This window comes from Panthera leo, chromosome C2 (genome assembly GCF_018350215.1).
Source record: "Panthera leo isolate Ple1 chromosome C2, P.leo_Ple1_pat1.1, whole genome shotgun sequence".
Lineage (NCBI taxonomy): Eukaryota > Metazoa > Chordata > Mammalia > Carnivora > Felidae > Panthera > Panthera leo.
This window is the reverse complement of record NC_056687.1, coordinates 83,341,835-83,364,664: the sequence shown is the minus strand read 5'-3', so window position 1 is coordinate 83,364,664 and position 22,830 is coordinate 83,341,835. Positions and strand designations below refer to the sequence as shown.

Sequence of the window (22,830 nt, the reverse complement as noted above, 5' to 3'; positions counted from 1 at the left end):
GAACAGAAACGCAATAAAAAATTTGCTGAACAAATATTGTCAATCTGTCTTTACCCCTGATAGACTTTAAGGTCAGGGGGCCAGGGGTGACATGTTATAAAACCCTCAATTTCCTTATCATACAGAGTTTTGGAGTCAGTTCCTGGTCCTATTAACTCATTCATTCAACAAATACTTTTTGAGTGCATGCCACATGCAATGCACTGGGCTTGCTATTGGAGATAAAGGAGTGAACTCTTTAAAACATTTTTATTAAGCATTAAAAATTGATAACATATGTAAAGTATAAAAAATTATATAGGAAACTCTCTCTAAACTTATCACTCAGCTCCAGTGATAAATCTTTACACAGTGACTTGAACAGATTGAAGGGGAACAGAAACAGATCCCTGGACACCGGTTGGGCGGCTACAGCAGTCTTGGGCAGGAGATGATGGGGTCTGGGGTAGGGCGGTATAGGGAGAAAGAAAAAGGTGGGCTCAAAAGATATTTAGCAGGTAAACTGGACTTGATGGATTGTCACTCACTAGTTGTGTAAACTAGTTAAATCCCAACCTTTTGGAGCCCCAATTTCTGCATCTGTATCATAGGTTAGTAATAACTATTGTTATTTGTATCCCTAGAACCTAGCACAAAGCTTGGTACAAGATGATACACATACACAAATCATAGCTACTGTTACTACTGTAGAAGCTTCACATATGCCGGCAGAAGGAATATTCTGTCAAACTTGAGGCTGGAACTTGCCATCTTCTAGGATGGAAAATGATAAATGATGATGGTGCCTTTGCCAGAACCAACATCCATACTCCCCAGGCAGTGCGGCAGCACCGGCCGGGATCAGAGTCTGGGCCACCGCCAACCACAGCTCCAGCCCGGCCAGCCTCGGCCCCAGCACCAGCTGGAGTCCTGGCCCCGCCCACATCTCTGCAAGTTCCGCCCCCGGGGCCGCGCGCGCGCGCGCGCCGCCGCCGCGCGCGTCCCGCCCCGCCCCTGCTGCTGACGTGCGGGGCCGAAAGGGAGGGACGGGCGGGCTCCGCCGAGCCTTGTGCTTCCGCGGGCTCTGGGGTCGCTGGGGCCTCGTGGCGGGGCGGCTCCGCGGAGCTTCGCCCGCTTTCGCACCTTCCTCGTGTCCTCTCGCGGCGCCCAGCTGGCCCTGCGCTTCGGCGGGAGACCCGGCAAGGGTGAGTGTTGGCGGGAGCGGGTTCCGGCCGGCCGGGCGCGCGCTCCGCTCTCCCGGGCATTGTCTGGGCGGGGGCGGCGCGGGCACGTGCGCTCCCCTCCCCCACCCGGGTGGCCGCGCGGTCCCGGGCGGAGCGGAGGGGGGAGCGAGTGACTGCGGATAGAAGAGGACCGGAGGGGCGGGCTGGTTCCGCGGTGAGTGTGTCTGTCGGAGGAGTCTTCGAAGCGGCAACCTGGAATTTGGCTGTGTGGGGGGTCCTTTTCTAAGGGGCACAGTGCTCTCTGCGGGGATGGGGGTCCCTTGGGCCCCAGTGGCCGGAGCTTTCAGGATGTTAAGCTTGGTGGCCTGTGATGGGATCGGAAATGAGATTTGGCTCCGGTACCAGCAAGTTGTGGATTTACCAAGAACGGTGAGATCTACCTCCAACCTGTCGCCATCCTTACCGCCCCCCTCCCCTGTGAAGGATGAGTGGGATTTAAAAAGGTTGGAGGATCTTCCAGGGATATGCCCGAGTTAAAGCACCAGATGTGTGAGACAGTGCGAGGTTAGAGTGGAAAGCTTGGGAAAGTGAGTAGTTGGAAGAAAGACTGGTTCGGTGGGTTGTGGCCAGATTGCAGAAGACAATGAATGAGGTTTATCTCATAATCTTTTTTTCTGTTGTGAGTGTAATTATGTTATAAAATAGAAAGTAGAGGAGGAAAATATCACCGATAATCCCATAGCCCTGACACATCATTCTTACAGTGTTTATGTTTGCTAGTATTTTCATCTAAGCTTATAACAGTTACAGTTAAGAGTTTACCTACAATTTTCCATTTTCTTTTTTCCTTAAGGTGTAAAAATGCGATGTAATACACAGTATTCAACAATATCGTTTCCTCTTAATAAGCAAGTATTCATCATAGAAAAGTTTAAAAATACAAGCGAAATGAGGAAGAGTATTCATAGTTCTACTGCCTAGAGATGTTATTGTATATTTTTGGTTGTGTATATTCTTTCAAAGATAGGAGCAGATAATGCCCTGATTAGGAATTTAGTTTTCATAGGAATCCTTTGAAGGTTTTAAGAAGGCAGGTAGCATAATCTGACTGCTATGTGGAGAAAGAGGGCAAGAGTGGGGAGCTGGGAGATCAGTTAGGATGCTGTTTGCAGTACCTTGGACTAGGTCCATGGCAGGGATGAAGAGTAGAAAGATTTAAAAATATTTTGGAGGTAGAATGAACAAGACTTGGAAGTGGATTGATGAGGGAATGGGAGAATTCTTTGCTTTTTAAAAAATATATATCTATTTTTTAATTAAGTAAACTCTGTGCCCTACGTGGGGCTTGAACTCATGAGCCTGAGAGATCGAGTCGCATGCTGTACCAACTACTCACTGAGCCAGCTGCATTCCCCGAGAATTCTTTGCTTTTTGGTATTTGTTTTGAGCAACTATGAGTAAATGGTGGCATTTACTGAGAGGGAGAAGAATGGAACAGAAGTTTGAGGTGGGAAGAATCATGAGATCTGTTTTGGGTGTATTAAATGTGAGATGCTTATCAGTTGTGAAGTTGGTAGTTGAGGAAGCAATTGGGTGAACAGGTTTGGATCTCATGGAAGAGAGAGCCAAGAGCTGTTAGATAAAAATTTGGAGTACTCAGTACATAGATGATATCGAAAGGTATAGACTGTATGAGATCACCAAGGTAAAAAGTATAGATAGAGAAGTGAAAATTGGCACTTGGTCCCCCCCAATACTTCAAGATGTAGTAGAGGAAGAAGATTGAACACAGGACAGAAGAAATAGCCAGTGAGGTAGGTGGTGGTGGTGGTGGGGGAGGTAGGTAGGGGAGCAAAAGACCGGTGTGATGGAAACCAAGAAAAATAAGTTCACAGAAGACAAGAGAATTGGTCCATCCTTTCTTCTGAGATGTTTAATTGGTTTTGGAGGTTGTTGGTTTGGTCACTGGTATTACTTTTTTTTTTTTTTTTAATTTTTAAGTAATCTCCACACTCAGCATGGGGCTTGACTCACAACCCAGAGATCAAGAGTCTCATGCTTCACTGACTGAACCAGCCAGGCACCCCTGGTCATTGGTATTATTATTATTTTTTAAACGTTTATTTGTTTTTGAGAGAGAGAGTATGCATATGCAAGCGGGGGACGGTCAAAGAGAGGGAGACAGGATCCCAAGCTGGCTCTGCACTGACAGCAGTGAGCCCGGTGTGGGGCTGGAACTGACAAACCGCAAGATCATGACCTGAGCTGAAGTCAGATATGTTCAACCGACTGAGCCACCCACACCCCCCCTTTGTCATTGGTATTATTATCCAGTGTTCTAGAAGTGGGAGGTGGAAACTAGATTGGAATAATTGATTGCGGCTTGAGTAAGTGAAGATAATGAGTGTGAATTACAAAAACCTGGGCCTTCTTCAACATGCCTTATTTCCATCTGCTCCACAACTAAATTTGATAGGTGAAAAATGGTGTCTTGTTTAGTATTTCATTCCTTGATTACTAGTGTGTTTGAAAATTTTTTCACATATGTTGGTCATTGGTGAATTTCTGTTTCTGTCCTGTGTGTATCTTTTTGTGTTTATCACTTTTGGGAATTGTCAAGAGTTCTTTTAGATATTGAAAACATGTAGTTTTACGTAGAGCTTGCAGAATTTCCCCCCTTAAGTATTTTTCCTTTCTGGGAATAAATGAGTTTATTATATATGCTCCATCAGGAGACACATGTCTGATCCCAAGTTAATACATGGTTAACTTCTATATATGCTTTTTTTTTTCAATTGTAAAATACACATAGCCTAAAATTTACTACCTTAACCATTTTTAAGTGTGCAGTTCAGTGGTATTAAATCCATTTGTAACAGTGTGCAACTATCACCACCATCCATCTCCACCACTCTTTTCATCTTGTAACACTGAAAATCTATACCCATTAAACAATAACTCCCCATTCCTCCTTTCTTCTAGTCCCTATAGCAGCCGCCATAAGTACCTCATGTAAGTAGAATCATACAGTATTTGTCTTTTTCTGATGGGTTTATTTCACTTAGCGTAATGCCCTCAAGATTCATCCATGTTGTAGCAGGTGTCAGAATTTCCTTCCTTTAAAAAAAAATTACATATTTTAATTAATTAAATCATTTGTATTTTTTTAAGTAGCCTCCATGCCCAGCATTGGAGCCCAATATGGGGCTGAACTCAGGACCCCTGAGATCAAGGGCTGGCCACTTAACTGACTGAGGCCATTCAGGTTCCCCTATTTTAACTAATTTTTATTCCAGTTGACATACAGTGTTATATTAGTTTCAGGTGTAGGATATAGTGATTCAACAATTCCATACATCACCGTGCTCATCAGGACTAGTGACTCCTTAATCCCTAACACCTACTTCACTCATCCCCTCACCTCCTCCCCTCTGGTAACCATCAGTTTGTTCTGTATAGTTAAGGGTCTGTTTCTTGGTTTGTCTCTCTCTTCCTCTCTTCCCCTTTGCTCATTTGTTTCTTAACAGTTTCAAATGAGTGAAATCATAGGTATTTGCCTTTCTTTGGCTTATTTCACTTAGCATAATAACCTCCAGGTCCATCCATGTCCTTGCAAATGGAAAGATTTTATTCTTTTTTATGGCTGAATAATATTCCATTGTGTTTATATATATCACATTTTCTTCATTCATCAGTGGACATGGGCTGCTTCCATATCTTGGCTATTATAAATAATTCTTCTATAAACATAGGGGCATGTGTTTCCCTTTGAATCAGTGTTTTTCTTTTAGTAAAGAACTTTCCTTTTTTAAGGCTGAATAATATTCCAGTGTATGTATATATCCCATTTTATTTCCCCATTCATCTGTCGATGAACACTTGGGTTGCTTCCATGTTTTGGCTCTTATAAATAATGCTGCTAAGAACATGGGTATACAGATACCTCTTCAAGGTCCTGCTTTTAGTTCTTTTGGTTTGTATATACCCAGGGGTGGAATTGTTGGATCATACAGTAATGCTATGGTTAGTTTTTTTGTCGAACTGCCACACTGTTTTCCATAGTGGCTTGCACGTATATTCATATATTCCCACCAACACTGTACAAGGGTTCCAGTTTCTTCACATTCTTGCTGACATTTGTTTTCTGGGTTTTTTTTTTTTTTTTGTTGTTGTTGTTGTTTGTTTTTGATAGCCATCCTAATGGGTGTGAGGTAATAATCTCACTGAGGTTTTGATTTGTACTTTTTTCCCTAATATTAGTGATGTTGAGCATCTTTTCATGTGCTTATTGGGCACTTGTATACCTTTGGAGAAATGTTTATTCAAATCTTTTGTCTATTTTAAGTCAAGTTTTTGTTGCTTTGAGTTTTAGGAGTTCTCTCTATATATTCTGGATATTGATCCCTTATTGAATGTATGATTTGCAAATATTTTAGCTTTTTGTGAATTGTCTTTTTACTCTGTTGATAGTGTCTTTTGATGCACAAAATTTTTAAATTTTCATGAAGCTCAGTTTGTCTTTTTTTTTTTTTTTTTTTTTTTTTTTTTACCTGTGCTTTTGGTGTCATATCTAAGAAATCTTTGCCAATCCAGTGTTGTGAAGCTTTTAATAGTTCTGTTGTTTTAAGTCTTATATTTAAACCTTTGATCCATTCTGAGTTAATTTTTGTATGTGTTGTTAAGGGTCTGACTTCATTCTTTCACGTGTAGATATTCAGTTTTCCCAGCACCATTTGTGGAAAAGACTATTCTTTCTCCATAGAATGGTCTTGGTACGCTTGTCAAAAATCATTTGACCATATATGCAAGGCTTTGTTTCTGGGCTCTCTTCTCCATTGGTCTGTTTATTTCTGTTTACGGCAGTACCAAACTGTTTTGATTACTGTAGCTTCTAGTAAGTTTTGAAATCAGGAGTGACTTCTTCAGTTTTGTTCAAGATTGTTTTGGTCAGGGTCCCTTGAAATTCCATATGAATTTCAAGATGGGTTTTTCTATTTCTGCGGAAAATGTCATTGGGATTGTGATAGGGATTGCATTGAATCTGTAGATGGCTTTGGGTAGTACTGAGTTTTAAACAGTATTTTTCAATCCGTAAACATGAGATATGTTTCCATTCAGTTATGTTGTATTTAATTTCTTTCAGCAATGTTTTGTAGTTTTCATTGTATTACTCTTTGACTTCCTTGGTTAATTCCTAAGTACAGTTGGCTCTTGAACAACATGGGTTTGAATTGTGCAGATCCACTTATATGTGGACTTCTTTGGATACAGTATAATACTGTAAATGTGTTTTCTCTTCATGATTTTCTTAGTTTTTTCTCTAGTTTATTTTATTGTGAGAATACAGCATATAATACTTATAATATACAAAATATTTGTTAATTGTTAATGTTATCGGTAAGGCTTCTGGTCAACAGTTGGCTGTTAGTAGTTAAGTTTTGGGGGAGTCAAAAGTTATACATGGATTTGACTGTGTGGGGGTTGGTGCCCCCAATGCCTGCATTGTTCAAGGGTCAACTGTATTTTATTCATTTTGATGCTGTTATAAATGGAATTGTTTCTGTAATTTACTTTGCAGATTTTTTAGTATAGAAATGCAGCTGATTTTTGTGTGTTGACTTAGTATCCTGATATTTTGCTGAATTAATTTATTACAGTTTTTTTTCGTGGAATATTTAGGGTTTTTACATATAAGATCATATCCCTCCATATTAAAAACCCTTGGTATTCATTCATTGGATGCACTATAATTTGCCATCGACTACTACCAATTTTTTATTATAAAATATACAGGAAGAGGAGAACTAACACTTAAACTATAGATCTGTAAGTGCAGCTCACATATGAGAGTAAATTGAGAGCAGTTTCTTAGGATAGATTTCTCAGAAAGAGGATTCTCTTCTTGTTTAACCAGAGATTTTTATTTGAATTTCACTGCCAATCCTTAAATTCACCCCCATCTCCCTACCTTTAATCCTGGCTCCCTTTTATCCTGTTTTCCACACTGCTACCAAGTGGTGGGTGAAGGTCAGTACATTTTTCCCTCAGAAAACAAGGCTTATGAAGCAAATTGTGTCTGTAACATCTGTTTTGTGGGAGTTAGGAAAAAAAAGTTTCTGAAGGCTGGAGTGCATTTCATGGATGAGTTGGAATTTAATTGGATTTCTTGAAAGTTGAATAGCATTTCAGTAAGCAAGAGAGAAGGTAGAGGTGAAATATGAATCCATTGAAAGGTAATTGTGAGATGTTCAGGCATGTGAACTTTGATGACTGCAGACAAAGAGAGGTGGAACTAGTTCTCCAGCCAAGGATTGTTTATTCTGTTTATCTGAAGAATGAACTGTGGGGGTGCATGGGGATGGGGGAGATGTGTTATGTGTTGGTAGTAAAGGCTGAGGGTGAGGAGAATGCCAAGGGGAGTTCCTCTTGATTTGTATGTTTTTAGTCATTGAGTTAATGAATACATTGGTGATTGTTCTCTATTTTGTTTATAAAAAATTAGTTTCAGGGTACGTATATTTTTTAAAATTGACATATTCACTTAATGTAAAATTCACCATTTTAAAGTGTATAATTTAATGGTTTTTAGTATATTTACAAGGTTGTGCAACCATTACTACCATCTAATTCCAAAGTATTTCCATCACCCCAGAAAGAAACCCTGTACCTATTAGCAGCCAGTCCTTGTTCCCTCTCCCCTCATCCCCTGGCAACCACACTGAGTCTATGGATTTGCCTGTTTCTGTACATTTCATATAAATAGAATCATATAACACATTGCCTTTAGTATCTGGCTTCTTTCACTTAACATGATACATTCAGTCTGTCTGTGATATAGCATGTGTCAGTACCTCATTATTTTGCTTAGTAATACTCTCCTGTCTGAATATACCCCATTATGTTTGTCCAGGCATCAATCCATGGATATTGGGTTGTTTATACTTTTTCACTATTGTGAATAATGCTATTATGAACATTTAGGTGTAACTTTTTGTGTGAACATGTGTTTCCAGTTCTCTTGGATATATACCTAAGAATGGAGTTGCTGGGTCATATAGTAAATCTGTTTAACTTAAAAAAAAATTTTTTTTTAAGTTTATTTATTTTTAGAGAGAGAGTGCAGGAGGAGCAGGGAGAATCCCAAGCAGGGCATGGAGCCCCATGTGGGGCTGGAACTCATGAACCATGAGATGACCTGAGCTGAAATCAAGAGTGGACATCTGACTGACTGAGCCACCAAGGCACCCCACTTTTTTTTTTTTTAAGTGTAGGTTTTATTGTTTTTGTTTTGAGTTATCTCTACACCCGATGTGGGGCTCAAACTCGTGACCTGAAATCAAGAGTTGCATGTCCTTCCAGGTGAGCCTGCCAGACACCCCAGTTCTGTTTAACTTCTTCAGGAGCTGCCAAACTTTTCCACAGCAGCTGCACCATTTTACATTTCCACCCACAGTGAATGAGGGATCTCATTGTTTATACTTTATATGTGTTTCTGGCTGACTATATTCGAAAGTTGTAGGTTTTTAAAGTGTCATTGAGGTACAATTGGCATCTACAGACTGCACAAAATGTGTAATTTGGGAAGTTTCAACTTATTTATACACCTGTGAAACCATCACCACAATCAAGATAGTAAACATGTATCATCCCACAAATTTTCTTTTTTAAATGTTTATTTGTTTATTTTGAGAGACGGAGAGTGTGTGTGTGAGCAGGGGAGCTTCCTAATGCATGATGTGAGTCTTCCTAATGTTGATTACCCAACTGATGGCTCTGCCCCTTTGTAAATGCACATATAGCATGCACTCATGTACTTGGGGAAGGATAATCTGTAAATAGATTTTTGTTTAAGGTTAATATATATTGGGTTTGTCTTTTTTAAGATTTTATTTTTTAATTTTTTTTTTTTACATTTATTTATTTTTTGAGAGACAGAGACTAGAGCACAAGTGGGGGCAGGACAGAGAGAGAATGAGACACAGAATCTGAAGCAGGCTCCAGGCTCCAGGCTCCAAGCTGTCAGCACAGAGCCCCACACCGGGCTGGAACCCATAAACCATGAGATCATGACCTGAGCCGAAGCCGGACGCTTAACCGACTGAGCCACCCAGGTGCCCCAAGATTTTATTTTTTTTAAGTAATTTCTACACCCATTGTGGGGCTTGAACCTACAATTCCAATATCAAGAATTGTATGCTCCACTGACTGAGCCAGTGAGGTATGCCATCATTGTTATTTTTTATGACTTTTGAGATCTAATTCACATACTGTAAAATTCACTCTTTAAAGTGTAAAACTCTGTGTTTTTTCTTTTAGTAGATTCACAAAGTTGTGCAGCCATCATTATATCTGGTTCCAGAAAATTTTTATCAGTAGGTAGATTTTTATAAATAGATAGTTTTTTAGACTAGAGAGTGTTGATTTAAAGAAAAAACCATTTTCTAAAAAATGTCCCCTTTTTAAGTTGCTTGTTTCCTTTTAAGAATCTCAGCTTCACATGGAAAAGCATGAGACTTATCCCCATAGAATGTGTTGTCGTTGTCCATTTGAAAACTCCAGTGAAAAATCCCTACTTAGTGAAGTGTGCAAGATTTGGCTCAGTTTATGTATTCTCAGTGACTGTGTCCAAGAGTTTGACATAATCTTGATCTGGTCCAGTTCCTTCCTTTTTCAACCTGGAATTGTAGACCAGCTTTGTTTCCTTTTGCTTCTTTTGGAAAAAAAACTTTTAGGGCTTCACAATTGAAACAGGATTCTCATATGAAATCAGCTATCATTTCAGACTATTCCAGTGATCTTTGTCTGAAAGTGACACCAGGGAAGTCATTGGAAGGTTATGTACCCTCCCTTGTTTCTTTCTCTCTCTCTTTTTTTTTTTTTTTTTTTTTTAAAGTTTATGTATTCAAGCAGTCTCCAACCAACTGTGTACTCGAACCCATGACTCTGAGATCACGAGTTACATGCTTCTCCAACTGGGCCAACCAGGTACCCCTATATGGTGTCTCCCTTCTGTCAACTTAAGAATTTGCTTTAAGTATCTCAAAACCTTTAAACAGTTCATGTAGGTCACTCTGTCCAGAGAAAGTGTATGTTGAAGTCCTGGAGTAAAGGAAGGGTAAAGCTTCCTAAGGCCAGCTATCCAGTTGTTGCACTAATGGATAGAAGCAGTGGCATGGATAATTTAGAATAGTTGTTTTATTCTAGATTTTCTTTCACGTTGCTTTGCACATTGGAGACCAAGTATTGGCCTGCATGAATCCTGGGGCTGACCTTTATAGCAACTTACATGGTCTTTAGCAATTTCATTTATTAATGGAAAGTATGTGTTTTTGACCTGGAAATATATAATACTTAAATAATATAATTTTTTTTGAGCTCAGCTTTCTAGCTTTTCCATTTTGCTCAGCTCTTTACATGTCATACTGGGAGATACCCCTGGACACAAGATCATGTTCCAGGGACTTTTTTTCTTTTTCTTTTCTTTTTTTTAAATAGGCTTCGTGCCCAGTGTGAGAGCCCAACACAGCGCTTGAACTCATTATCCTGAAATCAAGACCTGAACTGAGATCAAGAGTCAGATGCTTAACTCACTGAGCCAGCCAGGTGACCCTTATACTGGGAATAGCCCATGTCAGTATGATGCGATGAACTGACCTCCCATCAGCTCCCCACCATTCTGGTCCAGTGTAAAATTGTGATCGTTTTTACTTAAAAGACCTTCCCCCCCTGCCCCCATACCAGATGAGTTGAAGAAACAGTAATTATGTTGACCAAGAAATGAGAGTGTATTCAAATGGTCTTGTGTAAAAGATCTTAGAACAATTAGGGTACAGAATTTTTGTCAGTACCAACTTAAAATCAGAACTGAATCTTCTCCCTTTTAGATTTCCCTTGATCTGAGTCTTTCGTATAAGCTACTTCAGATTCCTTGTATTGTGAAAAAAAAAAAAAAAAGCATGATTTTGGGGAGAAAATTATTTGTGTATATTTTCAGTTACCTTTGTCAGTGAGAGATGACAGTTCTATGACTAATCTTCAGAAGAAAAAATTTAAGTTGACATTGAAATATATTTTGATTTTTAAGTTTATTTTTTTAGCACCCAACATGGGGATCGAACTCATGACCCCAAGGTATGAGTTGCATGCTCTTCTAACTGAGCCAGCCAGATGCCCCTTTATTTTGATTTTTTGATAAGACTTCTTTATGCAAATGATTTTTCTCAGTATAGCCTTTTTTTTTTTTTTTTTTTTAAATTTTAGAATCTTAAGCAGGCTCCATGCTCAGTGCAGAGCCTGATGAGGTGCTCTATCCCACAACCCTGGGATCATGACCTGAGCCAAAGTCAGGAGTTGGGTGTTCAACTGACTGAGCCACCCAGGTCCTCCTAAAAGCTGCTATATTTAATTCCCAATATATAATTTATGAAATGGATCATATATATTTGGATTACTGAAAGTTAGTGGCATTAATATATTCCTAAAGATTCAACATTAGACATGTGCATTGCAAATCACCTTGCTTCTGAATCTCCTAAATACTTTGTTTATTGCTGGTAATGAAAGCTTCTAGGGGTGCCTGGGTAGCTCAGCTAAGCCTCTCACTTTTGATTTTGGCTCAGGTCATGATCTCACAGGTTCATGAGATCCAGCCCTGCCTTGGGCTCTACACTGATAGCGTGGAACCTGTTTGGAATTGTCTCTCTCCCTCTCTCTGCCCCAACCCCTGGCTCATGTGGGTGTGCATGTGCACTCTCTCTCAAACGTTAAAAAAAAAAAAAAAATAAGTCTAGTTATTTTTCTATTTTTTAAATACCCTGCTGGATTGGATTTGTGTCTGTGTTCACAAATGAAAACTGGTCTGTCATTTTTCGCTGCTGATGCCTTTGACCACATCTTCTTAGGTTTAGAAATGTTATGTTCTCTTTGTTGCTAATTTTAAAATACTCTTATTTTAATTTTCTCTTTGAGCCATGAGTTATTTAGAAGAGTATCTTGTTGGGGCACCTGGGTGGCTGAGTTGGTTAAGCATCCGACTCTTGGGTTCAGATCAAGTCATGATCTCATGATTTGTGAGTTCATGCCCCACACTGGGCTCTGTGCTGGCAGCACGGAGCCTACTTAGGATTCTCTCTTTCCCTCTCTCTGTCCCTCTCCTGATTGTGCGCTCACTCATTCTCGCTCTCTCTCTCTCTCTCAAAAAATAAACAAACTTAGAAGAGTATCTTGTTCTCCATATCATAGTGAGTTCTTGTTAATGATTTCCTATTTAATTTTGTTAGGATCAGAGAATATGGCTGTAACATTTCCATGTTTTTAACATTTATTCATTTTTGAGAGACAGCATGAGCGGGGAAGGGGCAGAGGGAGAGGGAGACACCGAATCTGAAGCAGTCCAGGCTCTGAGCTGTCAGCACAGAGCCCGGTGTGGGGCTTGAACTCATGAACTGCGAGATCATGACCTGAGCCGAAGTCGGACACTCAACCGACTGAGCCACCCAGGTGCCCCATAACATTTCCATGTTTTGTAATAATTGTGACTTTCTTTATGTTCTATCTTATGATTTAATTTCAATGAATTTTTATAGATATTTTAACAGTATTCTCTGTTGTGTTCAGAACTGTATGTAGCTGTTAAATCTGGCTTGTAAATTGCATTATCTGTATACTCTGTATTTTCATCTGTTGTTTTCTTGATCTTTTAAATTTCTGAGAGACATATGTTCAGATTATTTTGTAACGATTGTGATTTTTCTTAAATTGTCCTTGTACTTCAGGTTTATTTTGTATGTTTTGATGTTTGATGTCTAGTTTATGACATTTTTGTGATTGTGTCCTTTAGTAGTAACATAATCTTTATTATATTAAATGTTTTTTTTTTGCCTTAAATGATCCTATTTGTTATTAAGCATGCCGTGCCAGCTGTCTCTTCATCTGGATGTGCTTGTGTATAATAAATTTGCACATCCCTTTATTTTTAAAATTTAGCTATAATACCTTTGGAAATGTAGCATTATCAAATAGATTTGTAAGTATTAGGCAAGAGTGATAAAAGTTACTGAAGGCTGGTAGGTATGTTCCCTTGGGTATTCATATTTTGGCGTATATTTAAGTTATACCTTTATTTATTTAGCAAATAATTTATTGTGAGTTTCCAGGAACTTTGGAAGGAGAACATGGGGAAAGCTGTGTTGAATAGTATGATTAAGGAAGGCCTTTGATAAGGTGGGCATTTGAGCCTGAGATCTAGTAAAGCTAACCTGGGGAAAGAGCATTCCAGGTAGAGGGAGCCTGAAGTCCAAAAACCCTAAGGAGGGGCACCTGGCTGGCTCAGTCAGTAGAGCATATGATTATTTCAGGGTTGTGAGTTCAAGCTCCATGTTGGGTGTAGAGCTTACTTAAAAAGAAGCCTGGGTGGCTCAGTTGGTTAAGCGTCCCACTTAGGCTCAGGTCGTGATTTCATGATTGGTGAGTTTGAGCCCCGTGTTGGGCTCTGTGCTGACACTGTGGAGCCTGGAGCCTGCTTCAGATTCTGTATCTCCCTCTCTCTCTGCCCCTCCCCCCTCATGCTCTGTGTCTCTCTCTCTCTCTGTCTCTCTCTGTCTCTCTCTCTCTCTCTTAAAAATAAACATAAAAAAATAAAAAAAACAAACAAAACCAAAACCAAAAACCCTAAGAAAAGATTGAGGTGTATTTGAGGAACAGAAAGAAAACCAGTGTGTCTTGATGCTAATGGTGAAGGATGGTGAGGGAGGTAGGGCCCAATTCATGTAAAGATCTTGTAGGTCATGTTAAGGATGTGATTTTATTCTAAGTGTTGTGGGAAGCCACTGGAAGGTTTTGAGCAGGGGATGACATGATTAGATAAATATTTTTATAGCCCTTTTGTAAATTGAGCTGTAATTTATATACAGTGAAATGCACAGATTTTAAGTGTACAGTTGGGTGAATTTTCACATTGCTTATGCCCATGCAACCCATACTCTTGTTAAGATAAAAAATTTTCTCTTACACCAGGAAGTTCCTTTATTACTCCACCCAGTCAGTCCCCACCACCAGCACCTGAACAGCTACTCTCTTTTCTTTCACCATAGATTAGTTTGTTCTAGAACTTCGTATAAGTGGAATCATTCACATATGTACTCTTGTGTCTGGCTTCTTTTACTTGCCAAGATGATTTTGAGATTCATTTCTGTTCTTGCTTAGATCAGGAGTTCATTGGGTATACACAATTTGCTTATCCATTCTCCTTTTTTTTTTTTTTTTTTTTTTTTAAGCAATCTATATGCCCAACATGGGGCTTGAAATCACAGCCCCAAGATTAAGAGTTGCATGCTGTATTGGGCCACCTGGGTGGCTCAGTCAGTTGAGCGTCCGACTTTGGCTCAGGTCATGATCTCGCGGTCTGTGAGTTTGAGCCCCGTGTCAGGCTCTGTGCTGACAGCTTAGAGCCTGGAGCCTGCTTCAGATTCTGTGTCTCCCTCTCTCTCTGCCCTTCCCCCGCTTATTCTCTGTCTCTCTCTGTCAAAAATAAATAAACATTAAAAAAAAAAGTTGCATGCTGTATTGATTGAGCCAGCCAGGTGCCCCTCCAATTTTTTTTCCCTGTTTTGTTTTTTACAGACATTTTCAAATGTTTCTTTGGCTAATAGAGAAGAATGGATTGTAGATTCTCTCTTTCAGATATTTAATAAAGAAATGTTGGTTGTCTTGTTTACAAAGGGGAAAACATTTTGTTTGAAATGAAGAATTTAGAAAGGATAGGGCCAAAGAATGATAAAGTCATTATTAACATCTTAGGAACATCTGTCTGTATGGAATCAGGTAGAAAATGATTGTACTGCTCCTCCCTGGCTCCCCTTTTAAATCAGATGCGAAAAGTTGCCTTGAGTGAGCACAAAATTCAGGGTTCTGATGAGATTCAAATGCATGAGGATCATAGAAGTTTATATTGAGAAGATACCTCACAAAGTACATTGCATATTTTTCAAGGACCTTATTTATAAGATTTCACTCCTTTCCCCAGAATTGGCCACATCTTGTAAAATTATTTGCAAGACAGGATTGTAGGACTGGGTATACTCTGACATAAGAACTAAGATCTTTTACTAAGAATTTCTAGTGACTGTATTACATAATTGTATTTTTAATTATACAGTTTCATTTTAAAATTATTTTTTCTTTCATATTTAAAGATAGAACATTACCAGGTTTAGTTTTGCTTTTGGTCTTTAACTTTTTTCAAGAACTCAGACTTGTTATTTGAACAGGTATGATAGGGTAGTTTTGCTTTCTTACATTGTATGTAGGGGAAAATGTGTATTTTTTTTTTTTTTAAGTTTAAATTGACAACATTTACTTTGTGTGTGTATATATATGTATATATATATTTAAGTTTATTTTGAAAGAGTGTGTGTGTGTAGAAGTGGGGGATGGGTAAAGAGAGGGAGAGAGAGAGAATCTCAAGCAGTCTCTGTGCTGTCAGTGTAGACCCTGACGTGGGGCTTGATCTCATGAACCCTGAGATCATGACTTGAGATGAAATCAAGAGTTGGATGCTTAACCGATTGAGCCACCTAGATCCCCACTTTTTTTTTTTTTTTTTTTTAAATGTAAGCTTTACCCTCAATGAGGGGCTTGAACTCAACCCCAGGATCATGAGTCACATGTTCTACCAACTGAGCCAGCCAGGTGCCCCAACAATGTTTACCTTTTCCTTTTTAATCCAAAATGTGTTTATTGCTGAGATACCTGGGTGGCTCAGTCGGTTAAGTGTCTGACTCTTTTTTTTTTTTTTTTTTTTTGGTGAACCTTTTTTTAAGGTTTATTTATTTTGAGAGAGAGAGAGAGAGAGAGAGAAACACACATGGGAAGGGCAGAGAGAGAATCCCAAGCAGGAGCTGCACTGTCAGTGCAGAGCCCGACGTGGGACTCAAACTCACAAACCTCAAGATCATGACCTGAGCTGAAATCAACAGGTAGATGCTTAAGTGACTGAGCCACCCAGGCACCCCTAGATTTCTGACTCTTGATCTCAGCTCAGGTCATGATCTCACGGTTGGGAGTTCAAGCTCTGCATTGGGCTTTGCACTGGGTGTAGAGCATACTTAAGAACAAAACAAAACGTGATCATTGGGATAGTGTTCCACTCATGTTGGTTCAGGCTGCTTTTAGTGCTGCTTCCATCTGAAGGAGCAACTTCCTATAGCCTTGCTCTTCCTCCTGTAGGCTTGCAAAGGACAGTGGAGCAGCCAACACACAAAACCTACCGTTTGTGCATGGCTAAGAGGATGGTGATTTTGTAGCATGCTTGGCACTTCACATCCATGAAATAGGAGTTGGGTCTCTGAACCAGGTGCTTCTTGTGCTTCCTCTTTTCCAGGAGTGCTGAGTAGAGGAGGTCCTTTGCGAGGAGTATGTTCTTATGGAGAGGTCCTCCCCGCTGGAAAGACGTTCACTTTTTATAATGAGTCTGTTTCAGTGAGATAAAAATTCTAAATTAGAGGAATCAGCATTATGTATGTTTCTCTATGTTTCTGTGTTTGGCGTTGGTCCCATGGTATGGAGAAAATCTTTTCTCAAAGTCAAATTATAACAGTAACAGATTTTTTTTTACCAGTTCACATTTACCATCTCTTTATTCTTTTCAGTTTCATCTGATTCAAAACCGGAGAAAATTAGTAGGACATTTTGTTTCAAAGTTGAATCTGATAATACCTAGCAACTGTTCATAATTTTTTTTCATAAATCTCAAAGTCAGACAAGAATCCAAAACTTAATATGACCATGGGTCATTTGTTACACATTCCATTCATGTATTATTACATCATGGTGAGAGCATGCCTCAGCACTTGTGCCTAGCTTAGCTAGTGTATACTTGAATGTGGCATGTGTATACTTTAGTATTGTTCTTGCTAGACAGAAGCAGACCTGAATTATTAAAAAGTGCCCAGTGTGGACCTAAATCTTCCTAAACATGTTTATTGGAGGCCCAAATTTATACCCAAATATGACAGGAAAAGCTTTCTTACATGGGCTGCATGACATATGAATAACCTTGGCAGCACAGGTTAACTCATTGGTGGTTTCTTCCTTACCCACCCCAACCTCTCTACAAATTCTTCTCTTTTTTCCCTTCTGTTTCCCCAGTTTTAGAGCAAAAGTGAAAGAGTTTTGCTTTATCGCTTAAGTGAAGGTGAAATAAAATATTGTTTTCTTCAAGGATCCCCAAGCTTTCTGGGGAGGAGCTGCTATTACTCTTGGGAAGTAGGAGGAGAATATTCAGATTATGAAGTCCATAGAATGGATGAGTGAAGATGATGCTGGACTCACTCATCTTTACAGAATGATCCCATAAGGCTCTGGCAAGCTGTAGGAGACAGGTGGTCACCAAGGAAATGGTGTGGTGCAGAAACAGATTTGGAGATCTGCTGGGATGTGTCTGTCTCTGCTTCTAGGTTTATTGGAGAATAGGAGGTGTGTTTTTTCCCATCTGCATTAAAGAAGAAGGAATGAGGTTTATTGATTTTTAGGAATGTATTCTTTTTTTTTATAATGTATTCTTTTTTTATTAAAATTTTTTTAATGTTTATTTATTTTTAAGAGAGAGAGAGAGAGTGTGTGTGTGCACAGGCAGAGGAAGGGCAGAGAGGGTGGGGAAGACACAGAATCTGAAGTAGGCTCCAGGCTCCTAGCTGTCAGCACAGAGCCAGACATGGGGCTTGGACTCACGAACTGCGAGATCATGACCTGAGCTGAAGTCAGACGCTTAACCGACTGAGCCCCACCCAGGCGCCCCTAAAAAATTTTTTTTAATGTTTTTATTCGTTTTAGAGAGAGAGAGAACATGAGCAAGGGAGGGAGGGAGACACAGAATCTGAAGCAGGCTCCAGGCTCTGAGCTATCAGCACAGAGCCTGACATGAGGCCCGAACTCAAGAATCTCGGGATCGTGACCTGAGCCGAAGTCGGCTACTCAACTGACTGAGCCACCCAGGTGCCCCTAGAATGCATTCTTCATGTAGTGACCCAAGATTTTTTTCAGGTTGTCTGAAACTAGTTGCAGACCAAATGCGACCTTCTTCTTACTTTTCAAAGAAATGTTTTATTATTATTATTTTGTTTTATTTTTTCTTAGTAAGTTCTACACCCAAAGTGGGGCTTGAACTCACAACCCCGAAATCAAGAGTCGCATGCTTTGCCATCTGAGCCAGCCAGGTGCCCCATTACGTGTCACTTTTTATAAACTTTTTTTTTTTTAATTTTGTTAATGTTTATTTGTGTTTTGAGATAGCGACAGAGTGCAAGCAGGGGAGGGGCAGAGATAGAGGGAGACACAGAATCCAAAGCAGGCTCCAGGCCCTGAGCTGTCAGCAGAAAGCCTGATGTGGGGCTCACGAACTGTGAGATCATGACCTGAACTGAAGTCAGAGGCTTAAACCAACTGAACCACCATGTGCCCCTAAAAACCTTAAAAACAGAAAATAATAGTTGGATTCAGGGCCTCTATAAAAGTAAAGATTCATTTATATGCTAAATTAAAGCAGTTATGTAATGATAGTGAACAAACATTAAATGGCTTGATTCAGGATATTTATAAATGCTAAAGATTTTTGAACATTTTTAAGCTTAGTGATATTATACAAGGTAGCAATTACAGGAAAAATGATCTCTTAGATCTAGGTTTTAAGTATATATCATTACATAATGGGTCTCTCTCCCATCTGATTCAAGTAAGCCTGTCTCTGGGATGGATGAAAGAACTGGACTAAGCTAAGAAACTTTTTTTTTTTTTTTTTTTTAGGAAAATATTTTTAAGTAATCTTTATACCCAATGTGGAGCTCAAACCCACAACCCTGAGGTTAAGAGTTAAATGCTCCACTGACTGAGCCAGCCAGGCACCCCTAAGCCAAGAAACTTTTAAATTGTTATTTCTGTTTTAACTGAGTCAAAATTTTTGGGTTAGTATTTTATTTTTATTAATTTTATTTTGAAACTTTTTATTACCTCAAGGCACCTGGATGGCTCAGTCAGTTGAGCATCCAACTCTTGATTTTGGCTCAGATTGTGATCCCAGCACTGTGGGATCGAGTCCCACGTCAGGCTCTGTGCCGAGTGTGGAGCCTGCTTGGAATTCTCTCTCCCTTTGCCCCTTTCCCCTGCTCACACTCTCTGTGTAAAATAAACAAAAAACAAAAAACACACTCTTTTTATTGCCTCAATAAATACATATTGTGTATTTTTCTTTTGGTTAGGTAAATAACCATTAGCAGTAGAACACAGGTCTGGAAATCAGGGAGCTCTTTCTTTTCTGTGTCGTGGATTGTGCTCTATGAGGCAACTCATGTAACCACCCTAGACCTGTTTTTTTTTATCTGTGTACTGTATCAGTAGGCCCTTGCTGCCCAGTAAGGGAGTCACTAGGCCAAGGTGGTACTAAGCCTTTGAAGTGTGGCTAGTCCAAATTGAGATGTGCTAGAAGTGTAAAATACACACTGGATTTTAAAGACTTAGCACAAAGATAAGAATGTAAAACTTGGGTACATTGGTTAAGCAAAAATATTATTAGAATTAATTTCACCCATTTCTTTTTCCCTTTTTTTTTTTAAAGTAATCTCTTTGAGCCCAATGTGGGGCTCAAACTCATGACCCCGGAATCAAGAGTTGCATGCTTTACTGACTGAGCCAGCTAGGCTCCCCTCTTTTTCATTAAAAAAAAAATTTTTTTTTAAGTTTATTTATTTTGAGAGAGTGAGTGAGCAGGGGAGGGGCAGAGAGAGAAGGAAAGAGAATCCCAAGCAGACTCCTCGCCTGCAGCACAGAGCCCAATGTGGGGCTTGAACTCACAAACCATGAGATCATGACCTGAGCCGAAACCAAGAGACTTGGTTGACGCTTAACCAACTGAGCCACCCAGGTGCCCCTCTTTTTCCTTTTTTTAAAGTGACTGCTAGAGAATTTTAAATTCCACACATGGCTCACATTATATATCTTTTGGACAGTGCTGATGTGGACAGCATTTCCTAAATCAACTCATGAAATATTAATAAATGCTCAATGAAACACAGTTTAGAAGAGGAACAGGGTCCAGTAGAACTTTTTGCAGTGATATAAATGTTCTGTATTTGCACTGTCCAATATTGTAGCTACTAAACTACTGACGGCTATTGAGCACTTGAAATGTGGCTACTTCTGAAATTGAAAAATTGAAATGTGAAGAAAGGGACTGAATTTTGAATTAACTTTATTTTTTTATGTTTATTATCTTGAGAGGGAGGGAGGGACTGAGCGGGGGTGGGGAGGTGAGGGGAGGGTGGGGAAAGAGAGAGTGAGAGAGAACAAGAGGGGAAGGGGCAGAGAGAAGGAGAAACAGAATCCCAAGCAGGCTCTGCACCCTCAACACAGAGCCCTATGTGGGGCTTGAACCCACAAACTATGAGATCATGACCTGAGCTGAGATCAAGAGTTGGACACTTAACTGACTGAGCCACTGAAGCACCCCTAACTTTATTTTTTTAATTTTTAACAGTTTACTTAACACCAAATAGCAACATATGGGTAGTTGCTAATGTATTGGGACAGTGCAGACCTGGAATATTTATGGGATTGTTTTACTCAAAGACCTGTGTACATAGGACTTGTTTACCAGATTGCAAACTTGCTGTCTTAATATAAGTCTGTGTTTATTATGAATAATGATAAATGATCAATATTATTGAGTACCTGTTATGTAGCAGGCACGTTTAAGTAGCAGAAAGAGGATTTGTATGATAAATTATTTATTGAGAGCTTAACTATATGTATTGCTCATTTTTTTAAGTTTAAGAAATTTTTTATTTTATTATTTTTTGAGAGAGACACACAGAGTGTGAGCGGGGGAGGGGCAGAGAGAGACGGAGACAGAGAATGTGAAGCAGACTCCAGGCTTTGAGCTGTCAGCATAGAGCCCGGCGAGGGGCTCAAACCCACAAACTGTGAGATCATGACCTGAGCCGGGGTCGGATGGTTAACTGACTGAGCCACCCAGGTGCCTCTCATATTTTGTAATATGGTGGCTGCATTGTGAATTCCAAGATGCTATTTGGGCTTTAACCATGTTGTTATCAGAGTCTGGTTTCTTTCCTTTCGTTATGAGTGCCCTTCATTGAAAGACTGGCCCCTTTTGAAAAGCCTGAGTAGTGTGCTGCCTTGTTAAAGGATTTTCTCTTGAAAGGCAAACCTATGCTTTTTAACAGATGATGATGATTTTTTTCCTGAAAGTTAACCTTTGAAGGTAGTTAATGCTTTTGGCTTTAACAGGGATATGTGCATGTTTACACTGAGACTTATGAGTTATCAGCATTATGTAATATTCCCTTTATATATGTGTAGACATATATTTATAAGTACTGGCATCAAACAGTGTTACTTGTTTATTTATTATTACTTCACAGTGAAGAACGAATGTCATGATGTCTGGAATCAAGCGGACAATCAAAGAAACCGACCCTGATTATGAGGATGTATCTGTGGCCCTTCCAAATAAGCGACATAAAGCAATTGAGAATTCAGGTAGAAATTCACCTCCCTTAGGAAATTATTTATTTCTTTGTTGAATCTGCCTCCCTATGAGATTTACAGAAAACTAAAACAAAATGCATTTCCACTGCTGTATATAATTTGAAGAGGGATTAGTTAAGTGCTCTGTTAATAGCAATACGCCATTTGTGACATAAGAGGCCAGGAAGACAATCAGGTAGACAGTGAAGTGTCAGTAATGAGACTGGCTGTAAGTTTTAGCTATGGTTGTGTGTTAGTTACAACCATAAAGTCCTATAATATGTATACTGCAGTGTGGTAGATGATTATAGGTGGCACATTGGGTTAAGTTTTTTATTGTAATTGTTGCATATTATTTTAATGTCTATTGGAAAGGTGATGGTCTCATCAAACTTGTAATTTTGTGACTACTTTTGCTTAGGATGAGGCTAAAATAATGTAAAAATATTATTTAATTATGTTAATTAGGTGTTTCATAGGGTTCTCAGATGTGGTGTAGGTAACTTAAAGGTGGTATACGAATGATATACATTTGAGAAATAGTGATCTAGTTTAACTCCTGCACTTAGTTGCTAGTAGTTAAGGGGCATTAAACTACTTGCCCAAGATCATATAATTGGTTGAAGAGCAAATCATCAACTGTGTGTAGCTACCCAGAATGTTTTAAGCTCTCTCAGAAAAAGTTGCTAAATTTGAGTTATTTTATTTTATTTTATTTTAATTTTTTTAAATGTTTATTTTTGAGAGTGAGAGCGTGAGTGGGGGAGGGGCAGAGAAAGAGGGGGACAGAGGATCCAAAGTAGGCTCTATGCTGACAGCAGAGCCCTATGCGGGCCCGAACTCACAAACCACAAGATCATCACCTGAGCCAAAGTCGGATGCTTAACCAGTTGAGCCACCCAGGTGCCCCTGAATTTGAGTTCTTAAATTATTCCTGGAATTCATTACTGTTTATTTAAATAGTAAGTCCATGTAAGTTAACATTTACAGCTGGGTAAAGAAGGCAGCCAAGTCATAAAGTGTTGTAGCTCCACAAAGATTAGTGCTGCTAGAATTGAAGTAGTGAAAGAAAATTCCTGTCTTTCTCAGTGCAGTCAGGTCATATGTACCACAGAAAGTCTTTGTGGACCAA

At 39.4% G+C, this 22,830-nt stretch overlaps 1 protein-coding gene across 4 annotated transcripts in view; it reads left to right on the top strand.

Annotated features, from left to right (window-relative positions):
• The first annotated feature begins 1,012 nt into the window (after positions 1-1,012).
• The window catches only part of YEATS2 (YEATS domain containing 2), a 114,069-nt gene continuing 92,251 nt past the window's right edge, over positions 1,013-22,830 (top strand). The window contains exons 1-2 of one of the 4 annotated variants that reach the window (XM_042954939.1): positions 1,013-1,184; positions 21,593-21,710. In XM_042954939.1, coding sequence (XP_042810873.1) covers positions 21,608-21,710 — 103 coding nt within the window. In that variant the 5' untranslated portion in view covers positions 1,013-1,184; positions 21,593-21,607. Of the gene's footprint in view, positions 1,185-1,323; positions 1,378-8,501; positions 8,523-9,252; positions 9,275-21,592; positions 21,711-22,830 lie in introns of those variants that run through there. The other 3 variants (XM_042954941.1, XM_042954942.1, XM_042954940.1) reach the window with 3 other exon arrangements.